This window comes from Trichosurus vulpecula, chromosome 5 (assembly GCF_011100635.1).
Source record: "Trichosurus vulpecula isolate mTriVul1 chromosome 5, mTriVul1.pri, whole genome shotgun sequence".
In the NCBI taxonomy this organism is placed as follows: domain Eukaryota; kingdom Metazoa; phylum Chordata; class Mammalia; order Diprotodontia; family Phalangeridae; genus Trichosurus; species Trichosurus vulpecula.
The window spans coordinates 93308460-93330946 of NC_050577.1; the positions used below are offsets into that span (position 1 = coordinate 93308460).

General features: G+C 40.8%; 1 protein-coding gene across 2 annotated transcripts in view; it reads left to right on the top strand.

Annotated features, from left to right (window-relative positions):
- PRKAG2 (protein kinase AMP-activated non-catalytic subunit gamma 2) overlaps positions 1–22487 on the top strand; it is a 459590-nt gene that overhangs the window by 220580 nt on the left and 216523 nt on the right. Inside the window, exon 1 of one of the 2 annotated variants that reach the window (XM_036758526.1) lies at positions 7894–8477. The exons of the other annotated variant lie outside the window; for it this stretch is intronic. Within the exon in view, the coding sequence (XP_036614421.1) occupies positions 8384–8477 (94 nt within the window). The 5' untranslated portion in view covers positions 7894–8383. Of the gene's footprint in view, positions 1–7893; positions 8478–22487 lie in introns of those variants that run through there. 2 annotated transcript variants of the gene reach the window in all.

Consider the following 22487-nt stretch of genomic DNA (forward strand, 5'->3'; position numbering starts at 1 on the left):
TGATCAATCATAAGAGAAAGGCAAGTTAAAACACCGCTGAGGTTTCACACACTTATCAGTTTGGCAGAGATGGCAATTTGTTGGAAGGGATACGAGAAGATGGACACAGCAGTATCCTTTTGGTGAAGCCATGAATTGGTTTAACCATTCTGAAAAACAATTTGTAACTGTATCTAAAAGATCACCAAATTATAAATAACTTTTGACCAAGCAATCTTACTATTAGGCATGAACCTGAAGAAGGTCAGTGACAGAGAAATGTACAAAAATATATACAAGAATGTTTATAGCAGCACTTTTTTGTTATAGTAAAGAACTGGAAAAAAATTAGGTTTCCATCATTTGGGCTAAACAGATTGTGATTTATGAATGAATGTAATTTTGTTGCACCACAAGAAATAAGGAATATGATAGATTCAGAGAAATAGGGAGAGACATGTATGAACTGATGCAGAATGAAGTTAACTGAGCCAGGAAACTAATTTATGAGATGATCACAATGTATGTGATGGGGAAACAACTTTGCAAAAACCTTAGAACTCTGACCAAACTGTGCAGTCGTGATTGAGAGATTCCCTGTTGCAGGAGAGCCTTGAAGACTCTCATATTTTGATCATATAAATCAAAAACTTTTTTTTTAATTACTTTTTGCCATTACTTTTTGCTTGGCAAGGCTCTCAAGTATTTGTTTCTGGGATCATTTAGCCTCTTTATTGTAGCATTTGTTTATGTCAGTTGAGTCTTTGCAGGAAATGGCGACAATTATGGTCAATATTTTTTTTCCGACTTTGGTAACATAGTAGCGGTTGTTCAGAGTGTTTTGTTATTCTCCTCTTTAGCCTTTTTTTAATAATTCATTGTTAATTGTGAACTCTAATTAGTTGATGGTCTGATTATACATAAATAACTGATTCTTATATGATTAACCATCAGTACCCAGGCATTTTCTTTCTGTTAAGATACAGTTAATTTCTTTTTTTTCTTTTGCTGATATTTGTTGCTTGTCATGTCTATTATCTTTGGACTCCTTTTTTTAGAAGAAAATGTTCACAGTATATATACATGAGCCTTGTGATTACATAAGCCTTTGGCCTCTTTAACTTCTCAAACATAAGCCATATTTTCCAGCATTTTTTTTGCCATCCTCTCAGTAAATGTTCATTTGTTTTGGAGAATCTTGTCATAGAGATTCATAGAATTTTTCTACTTCTTCAACCTTTGCAGCATTTTGGGGAACATAAGCTACAGGTATCTTCATGCAGGTATCTCACTCAAATGAGTCTTTAGACTATTTCTGAGAAAGGTCAAATACGTAGAAAGTTTGAGATGGGGGGTGAGATGGTGAGACTCAGAGCAACTTATATAGAATGTACAAACTTTTGGCAGGGAGAAAAAGATTTCTATAATTCACAAGATCAAGGTAAAAAACAGTTGCTTATTAATTGTTAGATTTGTATAGAGTGGGTTGAGTGTCCTGGGCTCTAAATAGGGTGAGGTCACTGTGGCTGTACAACACGTTTTTACCAAGAGTCAATGTGATATAATATTCTTTTCTCCTGTGAAAAGTCATACGGTGCCTCACTCTGAGGGGTCGGGGTAGCCACAGTTCTGATGGGCTTCTAACTCAGGCTGAGGTTATGGAAAAACTGTCAACGTGTAAGAGTTGGAAGGGGGGTCATGCTGCTAGCAAGGGAGGGCAGGAGGGAAGGAAGGGAGGCACGTTCTCCGTAGTGATAGCCTCACAAATAGTTCTCAGGAAAGAGACATCCTAGATGTTGATGAGATGACATAGCCTTCTCACTTAGTACACCCAGCGCAGAAATGACCTTTAGAATTTTCCATGAAACACGACACAGTATTTTGCAACAAATATGTGGCAACCAAAGGGAGAGTGGTAGCCAATATGCGCTCACTCATGTTACTGCTACTGCCTCCAACTCTATATGAGGAATGGTGTACCCTCTTAGATAACAGAATTTTTTTTGGATCATGGCAGTCCTTCCAAGGATTTCTGAGAACTTTTCAGGCATTGTCACATGAATGTCTCAAAAGTTTTTTAGTTAGCTGCTGTATCTTCCCTTCCTCAACATTCTAATGAGACATAGAGAAGGCAGCATGATTTCATGGAAGCATCCCAGACTAGCAGACAGAAGAGCTGGCTTCCAGTCCCAGCCATACAACTGACTTCAGTCAGTCAATCGATAAACATTTATTAAATGCTTATTATGACACATAACCTTATGGAACTCGACCACTTAGCCTGTCTTCCTCACAAGGTTATTGTGGGAATCTTAAAAGGCAGTAGATGTAAGAACACTTTGAAAACCACCTAAGTACCTTATAAGAGGTTGGTGCAAGAATCTGTATCTTTGTGTTTCAGAAATTGAGCAAAATCAATAACCAATATAGCCAATAGATATGCTGATGAGCTTACGTATAGGGGCTCCCTACATTGGTTGCTCTGATCTTCTCCCTACTTTCTTACTGCCAACAGACTGGAATCCTGTTTCTTCTTCCTGTGGCTCCTACTCTTGTAATTTTCAAGTCCTAGCCATCTTGTCCTTGTTCTTCAAGGATTTGCAGAGTTTGTCTGGTCCTGAGCACAAACGCATGCTGTTCTCTGTATAGCTTCTCACCCAGCATTGAAGCATGTTGATTCCAGTACCCTCGTAGTGGAGATAGTCAGCCCTGGGCCATGCACAGACCCTTTCCTATGGTTCCCCTAATGACCTAATGTAAAATGGTTAGCCAAAGTTAGAGTGGACCCTGGCAGACAGTAAAGCCAGCTAGACCATTGGAGCTTGACCTCAGATAATTTTTTGCTGTGGGGGATGTTTTAGCACTGCAGTAACCCTCCCTGCCCCTCCTTCTAAAAAACTGAGCTGGTTGACCAGTTTTAGAACTTTAATAACTCAAGAGTCCCTGAAAAGGTTGTGCAATTTGCAAAATATCAAAGCTCTATATATCACAAATTCTCTTGGTTCCCATTGACTGGTTGTTCCCCTTTTCTACTTCTCCTGCCTTGATTCAATCAGCAAGTATTTATTTAGCACCTACTGTGTTTCCAGGCTCTGTGCTAGGCACAAGGAATGGACCAATTCTTAGTGGCAAGAAGAGCTTGTATCCTGATAAGGAATAAAACAGGTACATGTATAAGTACATACAGAATAAATGTCAAGTAATTACATAGAAGATCCTTTGGGATAGATGCCACTAACATTGAGGGAATTAGGAAAGGCTTCATGTAGAAGGAGGTACGTGAGCTGAGAATGGAATGAAGAGAAGGATTCTCTGACACAGAGTGAGGAGGGAATGTGATCAGTTTTGTCCGTGACACACAAGATTTTTAAATAATTGCATTTAACAGACATTTACTAAGCACCTACCATTTGCAAAATTCAATACTAGGTGCTAAGGATGCAAAGATGAGTAACACACTGCTACCCTCCAGGAGTTTATAATTTAAGGGCAGAGGAACACAGGCATGAATTCTACCTAGCCATCTAGATGTTTCCAAGTATCCAGATATTATATGTCATAGAAACCAAAACATCTAGTAGAAAATAAAAGATTTGCATGACTGGCTAGGTTTCTTGTTCGTGTCATGTCATTTTTTGGTGTGGCTTCATATGCAAATTGATGGGTTTCACTTGGCTTGGGTTGGAGGCCTACTGTAGATATGAAGGCATTAGCTAATGCTAGAAACACCTGAGGCCTAGCTTCAGGGGAGTCTCTGTTATGGAATCTCCCATACCGGTATGCATCCCCACCCCTGTGATTGTTAAGGCACCCCTGTAGCTGCCAATTCCCATGGAGTGAGGGGCAGCTTTGTAATGGCCCAGCATTGTAGCCCGAGGTACTCTTAGGCCCTTTCCCATAGTCTCCTAAACAAACATAAACTGGAATGCCTTTTTGCAACACAGTGAATACAGGCTCAAAGTTGAGCCAAACAGTTTTTCTTTTTCTGTAATTTTGTATGATAACTATGTTTTTCCAACTGTCCTGTGGGTTCACAGCCAACTTGTGGCAGAACCATACAATTATCTAAGTCTCTCTTTGCTATACCCAGCCTCTGCTTTCTATGTGTCCTTTTTCCCCACTTTGGTAATACTCGCTTCACCTCCCCCTTCCACCGGGAGCCTCGTGCCTTCATAATTTTTCCTTTTCTATTAAAAACCTGATGGAAAATTTCTTATATCAAATATTTACATTTCAATTTGAATCTCAGTTACTGTGTTTCCCCTTCCACATTTTAAGCCTTTTTTTTCTGCAATTATGGCACAACCAACTGTAACCCTTTACCCATTAAAGTAATTTCAGACATACTAATACAAATAGAAGAAACACCTGGTAGTAAGGAGAATGTCATCCACCTGAAATCATGCCATATACGCACACGCCTGCAGGTCCTATGCCTGGTGAAGTTTGAATGAGATATTAGCATACCTTGGTATCCTCGGGACAAAGTCCTCCAGTGACATGCATAGTTACTTCATTAGTATTGGCCACAGCACTTAATTAAAGTCAAAATCCTCAGCTCCTCCCGTTCAAAACTTTCTGAAAAATTTTACTCAGCTAGACAATCCGTAAGCATTTATTATGTACATTTATTAAGTACCTGTGTGCTTGGCACTGTGCTAAACCCTTACTTTTGCACAGAACCTTTCTGTATCATCTCTCCTAATTCATTAGACAATATATGCCTGTTGACTGCCTTACCAATAGATTGTAAGCCCCCTCAGAGCAGGGTCTATTTCATTTCTGTTGCTGTATTTCCAGCACCTAAATATAATGCCTTGCACACAGTAGGTGCTCAATACATCCTTATTGATCGATTTATTAATTGATTACATAGAGGCAGAAGACAGAAGTGGAGACTGAAAAGAGAACTATTTTCTTCTGCATCTGATCAGTGTGGATGACATTTGTGAGTAAGATCAGTCTTCTGTCTCTGAGATCTTTTTTTCCTTCATAACAGGATAAGAACCTGGCCTTAGTCATATAATTCTTGACTTTGCTTTGTAGAAGTCAGCATTCAGTCTCCTTCCCAAAGGCCAGTCCAGCCATGTCATTAAGTATTTATTGAGCTCTCCCTTCCAGGGGCTGGAGAGCACCATGCCAGGCATTGGATTCGTTCAGGTTGTTTTCATGCTGAGTTCAGTTCATAGCAACTGATAAGTTCTGGCCTTGCCACAGAGAGAGAAAACTGTGCTGACTTTACTTCTGCCTCTAGCTAGGGTTGGAATGTTTTGGACCAGATTGAATGAGTGAATGAATGAATGAATGAATGAAGACACAAAGAGAAATACATGGAAATTAGGGCATGCAAATGTTAGAGTTTTTTTTAATTCCTTTTAGACTAACTTTGAGTTAACAAATTTGGAGAGTGTGTTATAGTTCATAGAATCCTAGAATCATAAAATGTTAATGCTAGGAGAAGCCTAAAATGTCATCTGGTCCCACCTACTCATTTAAAAATGAGCAAACAGGCCTAGAGAACTTTCTTCCTGTATAATTGATAATACCATGTCATGATGTAAGATAGTATGAACACTTAAAATATACATGAAGAAAATAAAAAGACCTTTAAGACTTTAACTTCCAGTTTGCACTTTTGAAAATTAAATTTGCCAGTTTTTATTTATTGGTATACTTAATTTGGAAGTATTGACCTGAGGAAGCATATAAGCTTTTTTTTTTAATTAAAAAAAAAGAAAAATAATTTTATTACTATTGGCATCCATTTGATGGCCCAGAGGAAACCTAAGAGGGAAATCTAAAAATGCTTGAGCTACCCTTTGTCAAATTTTGGCTGAGATAAGATCTGAGCTTCAGGGCTTGGCAGGATTGGCATCTGTATTATGCTTTCTGGAACTAGTTTTTTCTCCTGATGGGACTTGCAGTTTTATGACATCCACCTGAGCATAGACTTGATTGATACATCCTCCCAATTTCTCTTTGCCTGTCCAAATCCTGCCTGGCTTTCATGACTATAATCATGAAAAGGGCCTGACAGATACCACAGGTTTAGGAATACAAAAAGTCAAATCTAAGGTGGTCCACTATGACAGAGAGTGCCAGGCAGGTGTGGTAGGTTAAGGCAAGAAGACTCTAGAATCCAAGAAAAGTCAGAATCATCAGAAGCAGGATTGGTGGGGAACTCCGATCGTGGGTCTATTTACTCACTGCTCTTTTTTATGTGGCTTGTTCAGTGTAGGTGGTTCTGAGCCTACAGGTATCAAATATATCACACAAAAAAAAAAAGCAGAGGCCTACAGGTAAATCCTTTGCCCAAGTTACTTAACCACTCTGAATCCCAGTATCCTCAGCTGTAAATGCAAGTATGATCCTCAGGTCCCTTCCAACTCTTAGATATATGATCCTATAAAAATAAGGTAGTTTCCCACTTCTTGGTTTTCCTTTCTGTTTTTCCAATTGAGAGGATATCCTTTTGGGGAGTTGAATATTGATTTATTTGAGTTATTGAGGGGGGATTTGAGGGGAAGGACCATTATTTCCAAAGATAATGAGTCAGTCAGTGGCCCTGGCCACAAGCAAGGGAACTGGGAAGAGAAAGAAAAGGAAAAACATGGAAATAAGCTGGACTGCAGTTGTGCACAATGGATAGGTTATTTTTTTTGCCTGTTGGCCCGGGCTTTGCCAGAAAGTTGCCATCCATGGGTTGTTTTCATAGCTTCTCCCCCTGCCCCTTTGCTTCCAGACGTGCTACAGATTAAGGTCAGTCATGCCAGAGATAACTAACAATTATGTTTTCATCACACATGGCATTTCAATTTCGAAGGTTTCTTCTGTGCCCAAATAATGGGCAGTCAGTAGAATCCACACAGTTTATTTTCTCGTTTTGATGATTACTGATCTGATATGGTCTCGCACTCAGCTCATTGGTAATTGAGAAAAAAGGTGGGAGAGAAAGAACTTTTTAAAAAAGGATCTAGGTCCCATCAGAATCATTACAGCAGACACTTTAGAGTTCATCTAATCTACTCGTTTTACAGACGAAGAAACTGAGGCTTGACAAAACGACACATCTTCCGGCTAATTTTTAGAGCCAGGGCCAAAACCTTCCTGACCAAAGCTTTTTTCCAGTGTAGTTTAGCCTGTGAAAGTGAGAGCTAGTAGACCTGAGTTCAAATTCAGTCTGCTCACTGTTTCTAGCTGTGTGACCCTGGGCAAGTCATTTGGCCTCTGAGCCTCAGTTTCCCCATCAGCAAAATGTGGGTAAGAATACTTGCCACTACCTACCTCCCAGAGTCTGAGTGGGAGAAAGCACCTTGCAAACCTTAAAGCATTCTGTAAATGTGGATCAATATTAGTATTCTGGTGAAGCTTTAAAGTCAGTTTGACAAGTAGCAAAAGGATTTAGGGATTTCTTGGAAACATCCTCTTTAAAAAAAAAATCAGTCTTCTCAAAGCACATCATATGCAGGCTAGGAAGATTTCCTCAAGTCCAGAGCCCTGGGAAATTATGCAGTTACTGCAGACACGAGTTCAATTCATGAGACAACCCTGTGTTCCTTCATTAAGGAATCAACCTTCATTTCATTCACTGGATGCCCAGCAGTTTCCAGATCAGAAACCAGTTACTTACTTCTTATTTCATCAAGAAGCAGCCCTCCTGTTCCGTCCCAGGGGGGACCTAGAACGCATGAATCAAAATAGCTGTGTGATGTCATGTCATAATGGGAATGTGCTCCAGCCAGTTGGTGCCAAGAATTGTCTGTACAGGGTGGTTTCCTTTTACAGTCTTTTTAAAGAGACATCATGCCCAAATGCACATGACAGTTCTCTGCAAGAGGGCTTGGGCTTCCTTTGCCTATTAAGTCTTTATCCTCCCCTCCTTAAAAAAAATCCTGGAGCTTATCATTGAGTTCCTGACCTTTAGTACATAAACAAATCTGCTGGGTGAGATTCGGCTTGAGGTCCTGGCAGCTTTTTACCTACTTAAGGAAAAGACTGACTTCTTGAGGCCACAGCTGCTGCTGTTACTGCTCGGACAGCAAAACCAGTGGACATTTCAAACTGTTCTTGCCCTCTGCAGACTCCAGGCAGTACAGTAAGAGCTAGACCTGGGATTGACCTGTGTAGATACCTTGGCTGTTGGCTCCTGTTTGCTTCCCCCGACCCTTTTCTTTCCAGGGTTGGTCTAAAAAGCCCCTCCTGTGGATCCTTCAGAATTGGACAGGTTGTCACCTGAGCTGGGGAAACTTAAAAGGCTGTGTGTGTGAGGAGGGATCTGTTGCCTTTCCTCCCTGCTCCTCCACGTGTCCAGGGGGCTAACGCTGGGCAGCTCCAGGCTCTCGCTGCTTTTTCCAGCACTGGATATGATCTCAGGCTGCCGGCGCTCCGGTGCCCGGGGCAGCTCATGAAGCGTTTTGGCAGCCTCAGGGGGAGCAAGAAACGCAAGGACCAGAACCGAAGTACAGCGAGGCGCCAGTCAGAACCCCATGGCCTTTTCGGTAGGAAACCGTTCCATTCCCCAGTCCTAGACTGTGGTAGGCAGCTGGAAATAAACACTGAGATTCATGCATGTACATAAGTTTACTAAATAACCTCTACTTACTCTATTACTTCTAGCAATCTTTACCTTAGAGGTTTTAATTAGGGAGGCCTTAGATGAAAAGTTTGGTGGAGTATCTCTCTGTCTGTGATGATTAGGGTACACTCAATGCAGTCAACATGAATTGTGTCTAAAATGACTTGTTTCTGAAGTGATTTCGTAGTCCAGAAGGCATCTGTCATAGTACTTGGTGGATACAGATTTCTAATCTTGTATTTTTCTTGACATTCCTTTAGAAGAAAACACCATCTTGGTGGGGGGGTGGGGGGGGGTGGAGTTTTAATGAATAACCTGAATTCCTATGTTTTAGCTGTTGTTTTGGTTTTAAAGAGGTGTATTGTGTGAAGTGGGTAAACATAATCCATATTTGAGGATCTCATTTGGTAATCAAATTGAGAGAGAATGAATCTTGAAGCATTGGGGGGCAAGGTGGGGCTTGGGGTGGGGGGGAGAAGGGGGAGTAAACCAGCTACCAAAGCAGAACAAGGCTTAAAGTCTGATCAGCTAACAATATGTAAATTTACAGCCCCTTGGTTTGGAGGTAATTTTGAATTTCTTTTATCAGAGTCTGAGGAAATTGAATGAATGAATATAATGTATTTATTCATTCATTGCTTGCCTGTGCTAAGCTTTAGAAATACAAATAAAAAAGTGCATTCCTTGCCCTCAAGGAGCTTACTTTCTAATAGGGAAAGACAATCCATATGGGGGAGTGGTGGCCAGGAAATGGTGAATGGATTCATAGGGGATTTGATCAGCACATCCTGTCCAGAAGAGTTTGGGGTATCTATTTGATTTGGGCACATTCTCAGTGGCATGGCACATAGAATGAAGATGGCAGGGATGGATATTTGTATGGGATAGGAAGTATCGAGAAGTCTGAGGCAAGGTAGATGTAATGGCTAATGTGAGTTTATGCCCACATACCAAGTACCAAGACAGCTTGGCCTCAGGTGGCAGGGTTTTTTTTCTTTTCTTTTAAATAGTATTATATTTTTTCCAATTACATGCAAAGACAATTTTTAACATTCATTTTTAATAAAAGTTTGAGTTGCAAATTTTTTCCCACCTCCCTAAGATAGTAAACAATTTGATGTAAGTTATATGTGTGCAATCATGTAAAACATATTTCCATATTAGTCATGTTGTGAAAGAAGAAACAGAACAAAAGGGGAAAAAAACTATGAAAAAATAAAGTGAAAATAGTATGCTTCAATTTGCATTCAGACTCCATCGGTTCTTTCTCTGGATGTGAATGGTATTTTCCATCATGAGCATTTTGGAGTTGTCTTAGATCCTTGTGTTGCCCAGAAGCGCTAAGTCAATCATAGTTGATCCTCTCACAGTGTTGCCTTTACTGTGTACAATATGCCATGCTGCATATCATCTTGAGGGACTTATTTCAGTTGGTCGCAGGGACAGTTGGAGAGAGAAATGGTCGAACCCAGAGGAGATGCACACTTGGCTGTCTCTAGAGTTGTAAAGAATACCAGGGGGCTGGTTTCCCATACCAGTGCAAGGCTACAAGGACTCTAGTCCACTATTTAAAAGTTCCCACCTTTCAAAGGTCCCCTCCCTCTCCTCCCTTCTCTGTACTATATTGTAGAGTTGTGAGAGTTGTAAACCTTAAAAGTCCTGGGACAGTGAAAAGAACACAGTATCTGGAGTCAGAAGACGTCTCTGATGTACTATCTCTGGGACCTTGGGCAAATCCCTTGATCTCTAAACACTTCAGTTTCCTTGTCTATAAAGGAAGCCGGGGGGGGGGGGGGGGGGGGGGGGGCAGTAAACTACATGTTCTCTAAGGTCCTTTCCAGCTTGAGATCTAGAAATATGAATTAATTATTATTATATGTTATGGGCAATCAGGAGAGAGAGTAGTCAGTGTTGTATAGAGTTATACAATTATTATTATATTATTATATTGTATGGAGTTATTATATGAGATCTATCTATAGATCTATCATATGAGGCTTCATAGAAAAAGTTGAACACTAGATTGGAAACTCTATGAGTGCAGGGGATGTTTCTTTTATATCTTACCAGACCCTAGCACAGTGCTCTGTACATAGCAGGTGCTTAGAACATCTTTGTTGAGTAAATGAATGAATATGTGCTTTCCTTATAGAATCAAATTTAAGCTTGCTCTTTGCCTAGAAGGTACAAGATACGGGAACCTTGGTGAGACCATTTTTAGTCTTTACCATTTCATGAACGCTGATGAATGGTTGCCCCATTAGGGAAGACCGAGAATTGGAAGCCTGTTTGTCAGGAAGTTTAAAATCGGGTCATTTCCTCGCTTCCAAAGACCCCCATATAAAAGTCATATTTACTTCCCTGCATAGTGTTAGAAGTACCCATACTCAAAGGATCAACTCTGATCTTGGAGTTAGGAAAATCAGGCCTCCTTCTGGAATCCTTCTCTAGTGTCCTCAGGGGAGTCAAAGGCTCAGTAGCTTGCTACTACAGATTGGGCTACCTCTGAAAGAGTTAAAGCCTGGAGCTGGAGCTCCAGAGCTTTCGGTGGGATTTTAGCATCACCCATAATGTCTTTGGTCCTCTCTGAAAATGAGGGATGAACACCATCAAAAGCAGCAGCGTCTGGGACAGTCAGTCAGAAGCCGAGACAGAACCGAACTTGAATGCCCATCCTGCCTCTGATATTTACTATCTAAAAGATATTGGACACATCGTTTAATTTCTCTGGGTGGGTCTGATTCCTCATCTATCTAAGGTCTCGATTTATGTACTCTCATCCAAGTACCCTTTTTTCCCCCTCTGAAAAATGTTTTTCCATGGTAAAAAGGTGACTATTCCCAAGCCCTCTGTTCTCTCAGGGCTATACTCCCAGTAATTTTTCATGTGCCTCCATGGTTAAATTCCTGCCCAGAAGAATTTGATCTTTGGCCTTACTTTCCCCTTAGAGCTGCCTCCAGTAGGATGAGAACATGTCTTTGGCCCATCCTATTCATCTGTTCAGAATTCTTCATCCTTTGTGTTGGCCCCATCAGGAATGGTATAAATTACTCCCGGAGACTTCTGCCTCTTGTATCCTAATCCTGGGTAGTGGGGGAAAAAACAAACAACATATGACTTCTTTGAATCTGTAGCATGTATAGTTGCCAGACTAATGGAGGAAAAAGTCGTATGGAAAACCATAAATGACATAACCCCCAAATTGTTGGTTTTGGAAACCTCTTACATTTGAATGTAGGGGTATTATATTCTGGAAATTTGCAATGCTTCAAATCACCTTTGAATGGTCCTCCTCATTAGAAACCTCTTCTGCCTCTCCCCAGTTTCTCTCTTGTACTCCATTACATTTGAGGAATCAATTATATCATCTTTGATCCAATCTAAAACATGAGCCCAAGGCAGACCTACCTAAACTTGCTGGTCCACACCTTCCTTAGGGTAGTAGGTAGGTAGGCAGGTAATGATTTTGATTTATAACCCCTTTCTCTAGGTGTTATCCAGGTGAGAGTAAACCAAACTTTTGTTCATGTCAACAGAGAACTTAAGTAGTCTGTGATAACATGGTTATGTACCTAAAAGAAAGATTAACCAGGGATAATGCTACTATGGTAGGGTAAATTAGAAAATAAATAAGACCAATGGGTGGTCTTATATCCTTAGAGACTTCTTAGTATTTCCTACAGTGCTTACTGCACCGTATTTTGCACTTAGTAGGCACTCAACAGATATCTGATAAATTATTTGATGGTTAGTCTCCTGGCCACCTAATCTGTTTCCTCTGATAATCACTTGAATTTTTCTAGGTAGATATAAATGTAAAATGTGATTAATTTTTTAAAAATTTCTGTCAAGAAATAGGAGAAAGGTATTCTTCCTTGAAGCAAACAGTATGTAGTAAGGACCACTGCCGCTGCCAGGGATTAGCCAAGGGGCTGGTATCCAGCTCTATTGATTCCTGTTGTACTCTTTCAAACTTTGTCCTTGCTTCTCACTGGTAGGACTACGTCTGAGCAGTGCTGCTCTCCGTAATGGCTTGACCGCTATTTTATTGCTTCGGTTTTTACATTAGTACATCAGTGGTCACTCAGAATTGTTTAACTGCCCATCACAGCAGTGGTATTCTCTTTTTAACTAAAAGACTTTTCAAAGTAAATAAATGTTTATTTCCTTCCTTTAAAAAAATCTTTTCGGGGCAGCTAGGTGGCGCAGTGAGTAGAGCACCGGCGCTGGAGTCAGGAGTACCTGAGTTCAAATTTGACCTCAGATACTTGACACATTTACTAGCAGTGTGACCTTGGGCAAGTCACTTAACCCCAATTGCCCTGCCTTCCCCCCTGCAAAAAAAAAAGAAAAAAGAAATAAATAAAAAAGTCTTTTCAGCAGCAAGAACCTTTCACTAAAGCCCCCCATTTAAGATTACCTGTGCTTTTTAATCCAAGCTGTGATATGAATAACGGCAGAAGAATGAAGTCAGAATTTAGTGCCTTTCCATCTCTGCTTTCAGTACCCCCTTTGAGTATCAGTTTAGATATTCAAAACATCTTCTCCAGGTAGTACTTTATATCTAGGGCCTATTTCCTGCTTCCCCACAGTCAGAAATCCTCTACCTTGTGCCCTTTCCCTCAGGTCCTCATTCTTAGGTGAGACTTGGAGGCTTAGGAGAATAGATTTAGAGTTGCAAGGGATCTTGGAATTTCCGTTGCCTAGTCCAAGCAACCTCTGTGAATGAAACACGCAGGGAAGGAAACGGAAGCCCATCAAGCTGAAGTGAGATGCTACAGTGGCAGAGCTTGGGATTCAAAAGCCAAGCCTTCTAACTCCCAATCCAGCATTTTTCCCACTGTACTGTATTGCTAACCTAACCTTTAATTAGCCACAGTTTTTTTCAGCCTTCTACTCTTGGACAAAATAGGCAAATCACAAGGAAGTAAGTTAATAATAGGAATTAGTAACAAACCACATGGGGATGCCTTGGCTCACTACAAATTCAGTCCATCCTCCTACAACATCTGCACCAGAGTTTGTGTTTTGAAATCAGTGTGTGGAATTTATACATTTAAGGGAAAAAAAGCATGGAATGGAGATTCTTTTTTGCATTCTGATGCAAATATGGAAATATTATTTTGTGTGTTTTAAGTTCAAATTTTTTTAAATTAAATGAAAAAATCGGAGTTCATGTTTGGAATAACAGCCCTTAGTCCCTGCAAGATTCTCCGTCAGATAAGAAAAGTTCAGTTATCAATTAAGCAGTGAGTGTCTTCTCTGTAAATGAGGGAAAATAGAAGGCAGCTTGGTGGTATGTTAGATAGAGTTCTGGGCTTAAAGCCAACAAGAACTAAATTCAAATCCTGCCTCAGATACCACCAGCTCTGTGGGCCTGGGCAAGCAACTTCACCTCTCAGTCTCAGTCTGTAAAATCTGTAAAACGAGGAGATTGGACTTATGGTCTCTCAGTTCTTATACAGCTCTAAGTTTACGATCCTGTGATTCAGTCATCTATAAGGTTCCTTCCAGCTCTAAGTTTATCATCCTAGATGTTTATTGAGAGCTTGGTACATATCCAGTTCTGCAGTAGTTTCTTTAAGAAGAGTAGGAAACATAGATCCTGCCCTCAAGGAGTTTACGCTCTAGTTGGAAAGAACAAGGGAGACAAATGAAACAATTTAAAAACAGTACATGTGGTATTCAATCAAGTCCTGGATTATGTGAGAGTGTTCTAGTTCCCCCTCCCCTAGACTTTATTTATAAGAGAGGAAAGTGTAGTGGAACACAGAAAGATTTTCAGCAAGGGTTGAAACAGAATACATTTTCTGCTCCACCCTTAGTTGATCAAAAGTTGAAATGACAAATCTCCTGTCTTCCCAGTTCCTGAACTTTGTTGTTAGTCAGTGTGTTGCAGTATGGATGGCAGGGATTCGGGAATGCCTTGTATATATAGAGCAAAGATTAATGCCATACCTAGGAAAACCAAAATGACATAGGGTCAGTTTCTTCTCCTCACCTCTTTGCTTATGCAAAAGCCATCAGAATGGTCTCTACCAATCTGGTAAGAAATTCATTTTACCCAGAGTTTCTGCTCTAGAGGAAACAGTAGCTTTGTGTGAATTGCCCAAATGGATTCCTCATCCAGCCTAAGCCTTTTCCTGTGATTCCGCATTCTCTGACCAGCTTGTATAGTAACAGATTGTTGTTCAGTTGTCTTCAGTTGTGTCTGACTTTTCATGACCCTATTTGGAGTTCTCTTGGCAGAGATACTGGAGTGGTTTGCCATTTCCTTCGCCAACTCATTTTACAGATGAGAAAACTCATTTAAACAGGGTTAAGTGACTTGACCAGGGTCACATAGCGAGTGTCTGAGGCTGAATTTAAACTCAGGTGTTCCTGACTCCAGGCCTGATGCTCTATCTACTGATTACCTAGCTGCCCATAGTAACAAGCAGGGCTCTTTAATTGGATGGCTTTTATCCAATATCAGAGTAGTATTCTAACTTTTTTAAAGGATGCCCTCTGTTCAGGAATACCCTGAAGAACCATAATTTCCTAAGGAGAATAATACTGTTCCTTGGAGATTGTAAAAGAGTTGCTCTTTTTGGAGTCCCTGGCCAAAAATGCCCCTAGTGAGGGCCCGCAGGCAATGAGATTTGCCACCCTTCCTCCTCAGATTGCCACTGAAGAGCCTCAGAGACATTGTTTTTCAGAAGCCATTGAAGTTATTGAGATTAACAAGTGTGTTGAATTGAGACTGGCCTGGATGTCATGGAGAATATGGAAGTAGAGGGTGTTTCAAAAGTCTTAGTGCAGTTTTAAGTGTTAATAGCTTAAACTATTGGCACTTTGAGGATACTCTGTATTAGATTTGATCCCTGCTTTCAATTATTTTAGTTCAAGTGGGGAGATACAACTTAAATATGAAATGATAAATCTGATATTAGATTTAATAATTAATATTAGTATTAATTAATTAATATTAGTAGCTTTGTATAGCACTTTAAGGTTTGCAAAGATTTTTCCCATATTATCTCACCAGTGCTTCACAGTAATTCTGGAAGGTTGGCTCTACAGGTGTTATTATGCTCATTTGTCAGAAGAAGAACCAGAGAGATTGAGTGACTTGCCCATGGTCACACAGGTAGTAAAATTTCGATTGAAACCCGTGTCTTCCTGATTCTTAAGCCCAGCACTCTCTCCACGGTGCTGGTATCACCAGGTGTCAGATTCTTTTAGACAAGTTGTGCTTTCGGAGCTTAATATTGGGGAGAGAAAAACGTGGCCTGGAGCAGTCGAGGAAGGCTTCTTAGAGGTAGTTCTCAAGGTAGGCCTTAGAGGAATTATGCTCTGCTCTGTCATTCTCATCCTTAGGCTTTGCATGAGAAATGGGGGGGAGCAAGGGCCTTCCAGGAGGGCCTTTGGGCAAGGAGGGTGTAGGAAATAGCACAAGTGAAGGTAGAGGACAAAGACCGTCTGTGAAATGGGAAATAGAAGCAGAAGGGTGAAACAGAGGGGTCTAAAAGGCAGCCATCGCAGGAAACAAGTTGAGAATTGCCCAAGGTTACACAGCCACTAAGTGTCTGCTTGGTCTTTTCACACCTGTTACCATGTTGTTTTTTCACTGGATTGAAAGGAGAAAATAAGTAACTTCTAACTTTGTGGATTCTCTGAGTAGCCTCTGCTGAACTGTTTATCATCCGGCCAGGTCCATTCATTAGGATCAAACTAGAAACTAGAACACCTTATCAAGTAGGGGTAGAACAATGTAGGTGGCGATCTGTCCACATCATTCCAATGTAGATTAGCTAGTGTATTAGCTAAATTGGTTGTCAACAGCAGTGGTATCAAACTCAAAAAGAAATGGATCCCTGCAGGGCACGTATTGATTTAGAAAACCGCAAATTAACATCATCTGTGTTTTATTGTATTTTTATTTATTTTTTTAAACATTTCCCAATTACCTTTTAATCTGGTTTGTGCCATACTGAGGGAGTTTTGAAGACTGGGAATATAGGACACCTCCTGCCACACTACTCCCACCTTCACCCCTTGAAATTTCACTCGGTAATTCTGTAGCCTTCCACCCATTTTGGTCACATAGACCTGGGCTTAAAGTAGTGAGAATCAAACTTTTTCTTTGAGTCCTGTCATACCTCCTTTCTCCCCCAGCCAAAGTCTGTGGTTTGTCTTGTACACAGACACCCAAACAGTACACACCCTTAGACTTCATAAATACCCAGACATTACAGTCATGCACCAATATCCCAGCCCATCCTGCCCTACCCCGCCACCTACCTCCTTGTTGACAGATGTCTGGGGGCTTTTCACAGAGTACACCCATGCTGCCTGGTGAAACAAAGAGATGTAAGGACGAAAGTCTATATCCCTTGCTCTGGGAAGGAAATGGGCAGCTAAGTAAGCTAGAACTTCTCTAGAAGAAGTGGAATAGAAATTCAGTTCAGTTCAACCAGAATTTAAGTGTTTCTTGTGTGCAAGACACTGTGGTAGGTGATGGGATAACTACCTTCAAAGACCTTACATTTCTAGTGGGGAAGGAAGAAAGGAAGGAAGGAAGGAAGCAAGGAGGCAAGGAAGAGAGGGAGGGAAGGAAGGAAGCAAGGAAGGGAGGAAGGAAGGAAGGAAGCAAGGAAGGAAGGAAAAGGGAAGGAAGGAAGGAAAAGAAGGGAAAGAAAAGAAAGGGAGGGAGGAAGAAAGAAAGGAATGGAGGGAAGAAGAAGGAAGGAAAGCAGAGAGGAAGGAAGGCTGAAGACATGGAAGGATGGAAAGAATACAGGTTGTGCCCTGCTCTGAAAGAAAGAGAAATCAGGGAAGTGATATAATGGACTTAGAATAGCTGGGATGAACAGGGTCATCCTTCTTTGAAAGGGAGAGAGAAAATTTGCCTGGGTAGGAGCAGGTGGATAGTATAATTTTGCTGGTTGTGATTACTATAGTTCTGGGTGCATCAGTGTGATAGCCTCCCTGGAGGGTGGGGTTTTGGTCTTTCTTCAAGATCTTGTTTCTCCCTGGTTTAAGAAATATCACTTAAGGGAACTGTAGTCTGGGATATCCCAGTGGACTCATTTCCCTTCATCTTGACTTGCCAGAAGACAGAATGACAAAATGGTACAACTGGAAGAACTTTAAAATCATCTATTCCAATCTTCTACCTTCCCTCCCCACACCCCCATTTTACAGGTGATGAAACTAGAGTGCCTCTGAAGGAAAGAAAAAGTGGTCACACCTTTAGTCTGTGACAGAGCTGGGATTCAAACCGAGGTCTTCCAATTCCAGTGCCCTCTCCACTTATACACTGTCACTAGACTTTACTTCCCTGGAGGGAACCTTAATTATCCCTCCCTAGCTATCAAGGTAAAGATCATGGGAAATTCTTTTCCCAGCTGGCAGGGCTGTGCTTTTGTAGGCTTAAAAATGATGCCAGCTGATGTCACCAAGTACTTAATGTTACCACTTCAGGGTATTAAACGCTATTCTTTTTCCCTTCCAGGGTGGGATAAAGTGAAGTAAGGAAATCCCATAGAAGAGGGCTTACTGAACTTAGCTCATAGGGTTGTTCTGAGAAAAGCTCTCTGTCAATCAAGCATTTATTAAACATCTACTATAATGTTAGACACTGTGGTAGACACTGGATATACAAAGACAAAAATAGTTCCTGCTGTTAAGGAATGTACATAATATTGGGGGTGATAACATATACAGATATACAGAATAATTTTTAAAAAATAAACATAATATAATTGGCATTTAGGGGAAGGCACTTGCAGCTGGGAAATCAGGAAAGACTTCGTATAGAAGATGGAGCTAAGTGTTTAAGGAAATCAGTGATTCCAAGAGGCAGAAGTGAGGAAAGAGTATGGATCTGAGAGTCTTCTGCATAGAGCTGATGAGGTCATCAAGTGAAATAGCTTAGAGAGAGAGGAGAGTCCAGAACAGATCCTGGGGGGATCCCTCACATTTAGGAGATATGATATGGATGATGAACCAGCAAAGAACACTGAGGAGCGGTCAGAAAGGTAGGAGGAAAACGGAGGGAAAGCAAGGTCACAAAAACCTATAGAAGACAGAGATTTCCAGAAGGAAAGACCAATCAGTGAATTCAGATGCTATGGAGAGGTTAAGGAGATGAGGACAGAGAAAAGGCCGTCAAATTCAGCAATTAATAGGTCATTGGAAACTTTGCAATTTCAGTTGATTGATGAGGTGAGAGGCCATATTACAAAGCAGTTTATTTCAATAAATGTTAGTTATTAGTGTTAATAGTAACCAATAATCATAATAAACAGTCTGGTGAAAGGATATTTAAAAATGCTAAACTGAGTAGAAAGATTTTGAATGTTAGAGATGATGGGAAAAAATAAGGAAAGCTGTATATTGATTCTGTTTAACTGTTGTGGTTAGTTTACCTGCTGTTCCCATAGGGTGGTAAAGATGTCAGGGTACACATACCCTCCATTGGTCTATACTTCTTACCACCCTAGAAGCCCCTAACACAAAGAGAAACAGAGGTGAGTATGGAAGGGATCCTAAGAGGCAGTGACGAGGAGGCAGTGTATTTCACGCATGGGAGACATCCAGGTCAAGGTCAGAGGCCAGAGATAGAGTGCCATGTGTGAGGAACAGCATGTAGGCCTCGGAGGAATCTGGCAAAACCTGCTTACCACCATGCCATGATTAAGGATCAAAATAGGACTTAAATGGAGAGTGTGTGCGTGAGATACATGTATGTGTTATATATGTAAAATACTTGATTATATATTATATGTGTTATATATATATATATATACTAGACGTACTACTATATATACTGTAATATATGTAATACTATAATTTTACACATATTCTATCTAGTATAATACATACTTGACATATATACATTTATATGTGCTATATGTGCATATGTGTGAGAGAGAGAGCAGGTATGTGAATGATTGGTTATCCTGGTTGTACTTTGTACTCAGTCTGGAGAATAGTGGAAGAACCCATATTCTGGCTAGCAACAAAAGACAAAACTGAAACCAGCAGATAGAAGCCCAATGGAGACAAATTCTGCTCATAATAAAAAGAGCTTTCTCGCAATTAGAACTCTTAAGTAGTAGAGTCTCTGTGACTGGAGCTATTCACACAGGTGCCAGATGATTACATGGTCCGAAATATTACATGGAAATACCATGTCTTCTATTTATTGAGCAGATACTGAGCACATCTCATGGTATCGGAACATATCCTTTCCCCTCTAGTGACCCAGGCCCAGGTAGCTCCCTCGCCCTGTGCTCCTCTTCCCTTGACCCTGCTCCTATCATGCCCCTAAGCATATCAAATTCAGCTTTATATCCTCCTTAGTACAAATTAACATACGCCTTAAAAAAGACCTATTACTTTTAGCATGCTGGCCCAAGACAGTGTGGTCCAATGGAAACAGCACCGGCCCTAGAGTCAGAAATCCTACTTCTGACACTTAGTACCTGTGTGACCTTAGGCAAGTCACTTAACCTCAGTATTCTCCATAAAATGAAGGAGCTGGACTAGACGGCCTCCTGAGCTTCTTTCCAGCTCTAGCTCTGATAATGAATGAAGCGTAAGAAAGAATGAATCTAGAGATTTAAACATTCCCCTACACATTTTTGCCTATTCATTTTAATCACCCCAGAGGTAGCTTCTTAGTGTTGGATGCCTCTGTTTTTTTCTGCATGCTGTTCCAGCATATTGTGATATTGTTTGTCGTTTGTTTTTGAAGAGGACCATTGACATCATTCATGGGTGATGTCTTGACATGTATGTGAATTGGATTTAAGTGAGGCAGAGTTGTTCCAACTCCTCCTGAGGCATCGAAGGTCAGTGACAGGGCAAAAGTCAAGGTGACCGGTGATGGCCCGGGATGCAGTGAATGACCTTGGCATCTTTGATGCCTGACCAAGCTCTACCTCGCTTTCATGGCCATTGGAACAAATTGTTCTCATCCACCCATTCCACTGGGCAAGTCTTCACATGCTTGGGTTAGACATCCCCCTAAAGGGTTTGAGGCCCATCAGTTACACTCAACCTGGTTTAGCTCATCTGTTGAGATGGCACATGCCACTGCTTCTAGGAGCCCCATGTGAGAGTTGGGTGAAGGTGGACCCCAAAGGTCCACCCTAGAGCAACCCTAGAAAAGGCTCAGCGGGCCCTCACACTAGAGGTTAGTGAGGTCCTCCTGCAGCCTAAGCAGATCCTATAGGGCTTGAGGACTCAGGTCAGATAGAGAAGACTCCCCTCTGACCACAGGATAAGGATATTGGGGCTGGGGAGTGGGATGAGGCAGGAGATCATCACAAAATTCTGCTTTTGCAAGTTTCTCTTGGAGGTCTGGCACCTAAATTTATGGTGGCCTAATTTCAAGGTCAAGATCATGGGAAGATATTGCCAGATAGTGTTTCACGATCCACTCATAAGCTGTAGATCAGAAATTGCCTTTATCTCTGAACTTCTCTCCCCTCCAACCAGACCATCTTTTTGACATCTTCTAATGCAAAGGGTTCTTAACCTGAGGGTTCAAGGACTTGGTTTTTTTTTAAAAAGTATTTTGGTAACTAATTTCAATTTCAATATAATTGGTTTCCTTTCTTATCCTGTGTATTTTATTTTATGCATTTTAAAAAAATATTATTCTGAGAAGAAGTCTATATTCTTTACCAGGCAGACAAAGGAATCCTGGGCATGAAAAGACAAAAAACTCCTAATCTGATTGGCATCTGGGTGCCTCAAGTTGACCACACCTTCCCTAGGACTGGCTCCTGCCTTAACAACAACAAACCATGGAGTTAGTCTAAAGTAGAAGGTTCCTCACTTTCAAGGTCTCCTTGTCATGAGCCCCTCATGTCTGATGTTCTAACTCCTTCCCTGGTTCCAGACCCACTGGCATACTTTGACCTGGTGTAGTAATGCAGAAGGGGCACTGACCTTGGAGTAAAAAGCCCCCACTTTATGTCCTGAATAGCTTTGTGACCTTACCAAGTCATTGAAACTCTCTTGGGGCTTAATTTCCTCACCAATAAAATGGAAGTAATAATATACCTCCTACTTCATAAGGCTTGTTTTAAGGATCACATGTGCAGAAGACATTTTATAGCCATGAAATGCTACATAAATGCAAATTATCATTATCATGATGATCGTCATGGCGATGATGATTTGGACCTTGCTGAGGCTTTCTTCATATACAAAGTCCCAAGTAGCTGCAGTAGAACAGCATAACATCCTAACACAAATATCTTACTCACATGGCCATCCTCTACAGGAAGGGTTTTAAACTTTTAAATTTTTAACTTTTAACTTTTTTAAAATTTTTAAATTTTTTAAATTTTTAAAAATTTTAAACATTTAAACTTTTAATTTTCCTGTCATTTCTTTAGAAAAAAAAATAGGTTGGGGGCACTATTAGCAAAATTTTTCCTTTTCTTCTCTTTCTTCTTGAAATAACTTTTTGGCTTCAATGTCAGGAAATTCGTCACTTAGTTTAAATTAACTACCACAGTTGACTGGTCCCAGGAAGTTTTTGGCCTGTGTTATGTCTTTCTAGAATAGCAGACATGCCCTAGGTTATTGTCCCCACTCCAGAACAAATAGCAATGATGCTCTGGAGGCTAAAATGTAAGCTCCCTGTGAGAAGAGATTGTTTCACATTCTTTGTACCTTTATCCCCAGTGCCAGGTGCTTAATAAATACTCGTTAATTGATTGAGTGCTGCTAGACCCCAAGAACCTTTTCCAACCCTACCATCCTCTGGTCAAGCTAAGGAAAAGCATAACCATTGGATTCTGCGTCTGGTATTTGGTCCCTCAGCCCAGCCTGGCCTTTCCCCTCTCTAAGATGCTTGCCCCCCAGTTGGCCACAGCCTCATCTTCGAGTCATGCCAAGGCCTTTGCTTCGTCTGCAGTCTCTCTCCCCC